The sequence below is a fragment of the Homalodisca vitripennis genome, unplaced genomic scaffold (assembly GCF_021130785.1).
Source record: "Homalodisca vitripennis isolate AUS2020 unplaced genomic scaffold, UT_GWSS_2.1 ScUCBcl_9429;HRSCAF=17915, whole genome shotgun sequence".
NCBI lineage: Eukaryota > Metazoa > Arthropoda > Insecta > Hemiptera > Cicadellidae > Homalodisca > Homalodisca vitripennis.
The window spans coordinates 1,214-8,827 of NW_025785536.1; the positions used below are offsets into that span (position 1 = coordinate 1,214).

General features: G+C 31.8%; 1 protein-coding gene across 1 annotated transcript; it reads right to left on the reverse strand.

Moving 5' to 3' along the window:
* Positions 1 to 631: 631 nt before the first annotated feature.
* On the reverse strand, positions 632 to 5,245 carry LOC124374640 (myelin transcription factor 1-like protein; the record flags this gene model as incomplete). Its single annotated transcript, XM_046832820.1, has 5 exons — positions 5,240 to 5,245; positions 4,015 to 4,140; positions 2,053 to 2,235; positions 908 to 991; positions 632 to 716 (listed from the first exon to the last, which is right to left on the reverse strand). Coding segments are annotated over exons 2-5 (361 nt in total), but the record flags the coding sequence as incomplete, so codon positions are not given.
* Positions 5,246 to 7,614: the final 2,369 nt, after the last annotated feature.

Consider the following 7,614-nt stretch of genomic DNA (forward strand, 5'->3'; position numbering starts at 1 on the left):
TAGTCATACATACATATAAATAAAGTAAATTATATTTATTTGCTTTTTTATTTTATCAGAAAAGTTGTAGACAATTATGTTGCCAAAAACACTAATGCTACATATCTACTCTCCAATAATCCTGAAATCTTGCTACTGTAGGCTAGTCATGAGACGACCCCTAGCCCAGTACACAGTGGTGTTGTAGCAGTATCACCTCATTTTGCAGGCACTTAAGCCACTAATGACGTCTGCAACATTAGAGCACACGATTATAGTTAGAGTCTCAAGAGAGGCGATTAGCACTCTCAATTTTCCGGTATGAAAAGAGACCAGGGGTCATCTCGTGACTTCTACAGTATATAATTGAATGTTAAAAAAATTTGGCCAAACCATGTCTTTTCTTTATTTTACACGCTTTTGATAAATGATTCTTGTTAGATATAGCAACTGATTGAAAATTATCAATAGATTATAGAATCAATATCAGCAGAGAAAATTTTAATTGCCAATCCTTAAAAGGGTAACATATATATTTGAGATTTGATGGCCTGCTGTAAACTATATAATATCTTAAAAAAATAAGAATTTTAAAAATTTTAGATGTAGAACTTGATACTATATCATAATAATCCAAAAGAAATATACATACCGATAATTTCAACTTCATTATTATCTTGGTTTGTAATATTTTCGTCTATGTCTGGACCTTCACCGATGTCGTAGTTAGCAATTTCCTGAAAAATAAAAGTTTACAATATTTAGAGATTTCTACTGGTTCTAAGGAGATAAAAAAATTACCACTAATTCTGATTTATTGTCTAGTTTCATAGATAACTCTCAAAATTATGAATATTTTTTATTCAATAATTTATTCTAGAAACAAAATATTGTAAATAAATTAAAAGTAATAACTTAGAACCTTTACCGGGTCATCTCGGCTGTAAACCTCCATCTCGTAGACTTCTTCATTGTCAGGTTTCTTCTTCGAACTCTTGCCATCATCCAATCCCTGCAATTTAAAAACAATTATTTTGAACATTTTCTTTAAGTTTCCAATCTAATTTTTAACAAATCTCTAACGAGTATAAAACAATATGCCTTAACTATTACAAAAATAATATAAAGATCTTAAGGGAAATTACTCAAATTCTTCTAAGAATATAAAGCTAAACCCAACCAAAAACACTTTCAACTTTCTTTTAAAACAAATATATTTTACCATAACTTTTTTATATACTCAGAAATTGTTCTTAAAAATTTATTTCCTACGTATAAAGTTTAATTTGATATAATTCCAAATGATGAAAAGAGACTACAAATTTATTTTTATATTTAGTGTCCCTAGTGATGCACCATATTACTACTGCTGGATATTTGATATTTAACATACATGATGGCTTTAAAAATATAAATGATATATAATTAATATATTTTTATTTCTTACAACGTTCTTTACAAATTAAACAATTTTTTAAATGCTTCAGACATCTTTTTTGAACTTTAGTATTGGATCAAGATTTTAATTTTAGAAGCCCCATATACATACAGTCCATATAATTATAATGTGAAAAAATGAGTTTTAAAGTATGAGTATCAGACATTCTCCTTATTGCGTACAAGCCAGAATCAATCTTATTCATAATTATTTTGGTGTGATCATCCCATAATAAGTTACTGTCAACTTTTAGCCCCAAAAATGTAACTTCCTTGACAAATACTATTTCTTTTCCTTCAATTTTAATGAGTGGATTACTTGTTTATTTTGATTTTTTTTACTTTGGCACTTTGTCTTGTCCGTATTTACATATAAATTAATGACAGCTAAAGAATTTTTGCACTGGTTTCAGACAAAGCTCCTGGTCCAACACATCTGGGTGTGTAAACATACATTTAAATTGAACTTCTTCTTCCGAGATCATTTTGAGCTTCTTTGTGAATGACTTTTTTTAGATCTCTTCAGACTAACGTAACTCCAGTTTGCGGGAGTAAAATCTGTGACAGTATCAGATTCCACAAGCTGCACTTCATGGAAGGTGCATCATAGCTATGTTTATGTGTACTAAAACTTACTCCGTCATCTGGCAAGCCTTCGTCGTCATCTTCCTCTTCTTCCTCCTCTGAGTCTACCAGTATGACATCGTCCTCCTGATCCCGCTGGCTGGACGTCGGTACCTGATACTCCACCTCCAGCCCGTCCGCTCGTAGCAAACACTCTCCTCCCTCCATTACTGGACCTGTCCGTCCGCGCTTAGCCTGCAGTAGGTAAACCATAGCATTACAACATTATCTATCATTGAGTGAGAAATCAATCTATCACAATAACTACAAATTACAACTTTGATATTTCTTTAACGTACTGTACTATTGAGTGATAAATAACAATGAGAGAACACAAAATAGTATAATGTGTTGTTCTATAAACTTGGTACTCTATTTTATCAGGCCTTGGAAAAGTTAAAATAAACATATGAAAATGTTGGTCCTTTGCTAAGTTCCTACTAGAGATGAATTTTGAATTTTTTGTAAATTATATATACATAAATGTTATGAAATGATCCACACAGTTTAATCTGAGTGACTAACAGCCAACATTTTACAAACCCGTGATAAAACAAGTCAATTTTATTAATGTTAAAGTAGAAAATGTTATATTAAAATGTTTAATTTAATTGAATTTAAACAACAAAAAAAACATTAATTTGAATCAAAACAAATATTTTAATAATCTGTATAAATAAAACATACTAATTATAATCTTGGACTCATGTACACTCATTATATAAGAACTGTATTGAACCAATTTTATAGGCTTCTTAAAAAAATTAACTTTGAATGAAATCTCTGAAATCTTGAGAACTGTTTGTACATTGAAAACAATCCATAGATTTTAAATCCTTAAACTAACATAACATGGAAACAAAAAGAAACACTATACATACTTGATTGAAAATGCTTTAAACACATATTTCCTTTGCAAATTTTTTGTTATTCTAAATTTCTTCAGAATATAGCAAGCGACTTCTGACGTAATGAGAGGTCAGTGATCACTAAGTGACTTGTTACTGCCAAGTGTAAATTCCACCCTAGCCAGTATTTTTTCATCTAGGCCAAGAAGATAAGGACACAATCATTGCACTTAGTCCTAAAAGGACCTTTGCACTGCTCCAGAGTGACATGATATTTAAGATGGGTAAGGTTGGAGGGTACCTAAACGAGCCTCTCATAAGGACGGGTACTATCAAAGTTATGTCATCTTGGAAGAAGGAGAGGCTAGTTCTGTTCCAGCCTCTTCCATTCAAAAGTGAACAAGTCATGAGGGGAAGCCATACACCCTTATGTGTAGTGTTTAGGCTTTAAAACCTTTAACATTAAGGAGGCCGACCCACTGCAAGAGTCACAGTCTGCAGTATTTATAGATCAATCTTTTTACCCCATTATCTCGACTTGCGGTTAGTGATGACCCACTCCTAAACATTCATTGGGGTTGCTCAAATTTAAGTGACACATCAGTTATTGCTATAACCCAGTAAAGGTTCTACTGGCAGGTATAGACCAACCCTTTTGGGCACACTACGTCACTTCTAGTCAGCTCAGTCTATCACTAGGTATGTGCCTAGAAATTTGAATTTGTTATTGACATTATTTTTACAAGAAATAGTTTCATGTAGCAATTCTAAGAAACTAAGTGACATGCACCCATCATTAAACTCGATGTTGCCATCATAGAAATGGAAACTTAATACAAAATTTCAAGTCTACAGGTCACTTTATTCTTGGGATATCGTGAACAGATAGACAAATATGAAATATTTGCAGTCTCTCTAGTGAAATGCTTCACTAATGTGCTTAGGGAACTAAGTGAAATGCTCACTTTCCAAAAGTAAAATTTATTTAAATATAATTTTCAAATCATCAATCTGATTTACTTCTTTTTATTTTTGTTTGCACATCATACATTGTATTTAGGAAAAAGAAATCAAATTGACATGTTTACAACTAGATATTAAAGAAGAAGCAGTATTCAACACTTACGGGTGGCATCGACTTAGAGGCATCCTCTTCTGCGGGGCCTGACGCATCGCGGAGCCTCTTGGTGCCCGGTCCAGCCTGGGAGGTGGTTACTGTGTTACTGCTGTTGGCATAACTGCTTGCTACCACCTGTAATCCATGTTACTTGTTATATAGTTCTTCTTGTCATTAGCCTATTTATGTAGTCTATGATTTTATTAGGAGTCTAGCAACACTGCATTAAAAAACCCATCTAACTTAATGTTAGTTTTTCTATAAGTAATATTTTTATGTCATTACATTTGTTTGTTGTTATTGCTATTAAACTTAATAAATTTTCAAAGTTCAATTTTAGAGAAAACTGAGTTTACGGTCCTTGTCCCCGCATTCATATCTTGCTCTTGACTACGTGAATAAATCTATTATTGACTAAAATGTAGTAAACAAGGGTTTAAAGTGGAGAAAAATTATACAACAACTAAGATAATTGTGTCTGAATTATAAATGTATTTACAGGTAAGGATTTTTTATGTTTTTCAAACAGTGTTATTAAGAAAATAACAAATATAATTGCTAAACCTGTAAGATTTTAGTATAATTGTTCAGTTGAAACTGTGATAATCCATTAATCATTAAAAATAACAAAAACAGTGCCAACTGATCAATAAATATTACTGGTTTCAATATTCAGAAAACATTAATCCTTTGTATTGTTATTCACAATGTTGTGTTGATCAAACATCTTCACTTAATAACTTCTTATTGAAAAGATTATAGTTTTTTCAATTTTGTTAGAAGAAGTATGATGTAGGAATTTCGTATATTCTTAATGTAAAAATGGATTCGTTAGATGTTTACAATCTCCTCAACTAATGGGTTGTTTCTTATATTTTATTTTGTCAGTTGTATATGGTTCAATATATTTGGATGTACTTTATGATTGAAAAAATTTTTGCACAAAAAATAATTTGTGATAATTTAATCATAACAAAAATAAAACTTCAATATTTGTTTATGACCTAGTTATATTCTTTTGTAATTTTCAACACAAATTTATAACGATGCATAAATAAATATATATAATATATTACTCCTTATCTGAAGTTTTAGTACAATCTTAAAAAAAACTCTTGTGGGCAGCTCTAAATTGATTTTGCTTCTACTCTAAGCAATCATAAATCAGTATATATTTCAATGACACAAGCTCATTTAGCAGAGGAAAGTGGCTACTATGTCTATTTGTACTCACAGCTGCTGGAGAGACTTGCTCAGCAGAGTTTGCTAGCCTCTGCTAGTTTGGGGACTCGCTGCTGGCCACCACAGACTGCTCAGTAGCTGTAGTGTGACTGCTGGCCACACCCTGCACAGGTTCTTCAAGTTCCTGTAATAAGACAATCCAAGTGTCGTTCCAAAAATGTAAGATAAAAATCGTGCAATAAATGTAAAATTAAGAATGATGGGCAGATCCAGAAAGGAGTAGGATACATTTGACCTTAAATTATAGCTCTGAATACAATTATCCTTATTCTAAGGTAAGCTTATAAATATTTACTATATTCAAAAATATTCCAATAATTGAGGACCTATTTTCAAAGTGTGAGATGTTACACGTTTAAGTCTAACATTCAATTCAATTTAGTCTACTGATATTCCCAAAGCGTTTTTGATTGAAAACCTATTTTGGGTAAGATATTTTGTTTAACGAATTTTAAGTTAAACATAATGATAAAATTTAAATGATAATACTTTTACAAGTTTCCTTATTAATGTTGCAAGTAACAACCCATCTTATTCAAAACTTAAATACTTGTTTAAAAAAGTAATAAAATTATGAGCCCTATGCACCAGTGCCAGGTTGTTGGAAACGTTGTTCAATGCTGACACTGATATAAGTCAAAGATAAACTGACCTGTCTGTAATAGGTCGGAACTGTGCTGCACAATGTTCTGTTGGTTGCTGCTGGCAGACACCAGTCCCTGGTCGCTGGGAACGTGGTTTGATGCTGATACTAACGTTCTGTTCAGCACTCTCTCCGCTGCTCTTGTTGAGAGCTGGCTGATGCTGATCCTACTGACGAGTCCTGGGGCACTTCCTTGCAGGCACTACAAACATTCAATGGATCTTAATTTTATATCAAGCTTTCTCTAAAGTTACATAGTGAGTACATTGTGTACAAAAAGCTGTACTTAAGCAAGGAGGACTTAGCAAAACTCTCACAAAACATTCAATTTTATTGCCATTTGGTTGACTGAGCCATTGTTTTATAGCGAATAAAACAGGTTATAATATACTGTAATTTATTGAGCCACTTAAGTCTATAATTTTTAATATTCAAGAATAATTTTTAAAAGTTATGATGTTTTGTAAATTTTGAAAGCAAGAAATTGTTTTTACTACAAAACAAAGTTATAACCTATGATATTTTGTGTAGTTTTATAGGAAATTTAATTCTTTATGTGGAAAATGTTATTTCATTGATTATCTTAATTTTTTACAAGTTTACGTGGATCTTTGTGAAATGCAACATTTTTTTTCTCTTTACACAAATTCTAGCAAACGCGCAAAATTCGCAAGTGTATAGTATTATTACCTTGATTCACATTCATTTTCTGGGATTAATACATATTTATATGTATAGTACATGTTTTTGTTTACTTTTAATACATAAAATTTATTATATGAGTCCATACTAATGTTTAAACGGATATTTAATAACATATATCGTCATTACAGTACCGTCTCGTGATGGCCGGTTGAGGTACCAAAATGCTGATCACGCTCCTATTGTTATGGGGTTAATAAAAATTTATATGTACAGTACATTTTTTTTAGTTTAATTTTAATTTATAAACTTTGTTTCTTTGAGCCCATGTTATTGTTTGAACAAATATTAAATAACCTATGTTGTCTTCACGGTACCGTCTTTTGATAAGTGTTTTGGTAACGCGTCGGCTGTCACGAGACGGTACCGTGATAAGTGATTAATGGGTTAATAAATATATAACTGACTTCACAGAATTATAAAAGTAATAACTAAATTATTAACATTTTAAGTATGACTAGTTGATCTACTTCTTTATTCCATGAGGTTAACAACAATATTTTTAAAACTATTTTGAATAAAATTGGACTTGCTATACAAACAAACATTGCATTGATTAGTTAACATTTAACAAACTTATAATTACGGTATCATTATATGTAAGTTACCTGAGTTTGGGTAGTCTGCGAGGACGTTTGGGCAGTGGGCTGTGGTAACACCAGAGCTATGGACAGAGCCTGTGGGTTGGCAGTGGCCCCAGCCTGTACACTGGCCTGACTACCTTCCACCTCCATGTCCTGTCACAACACATTCAGTGAGAAATAATTCATTTAAATCAGTTTGGGACACATTTACTTCAGCCAGACAACTTTTGGGAGAGTTAGTGACCGTTGGTAAATTGGGGTCAGTAATGTCCGGTATACCAAAGTAGTGAGATTTATAAGGTATAAATTTAACACATAGTACATGTACTGTTAATATGAACAATTCAATTCAATTCAATTCAATTCTAAAAAGATTTATTTCCAAAAATTTACAAAATAAACTTTACAAACATTCAAGGAAATTGACACCCACATAGG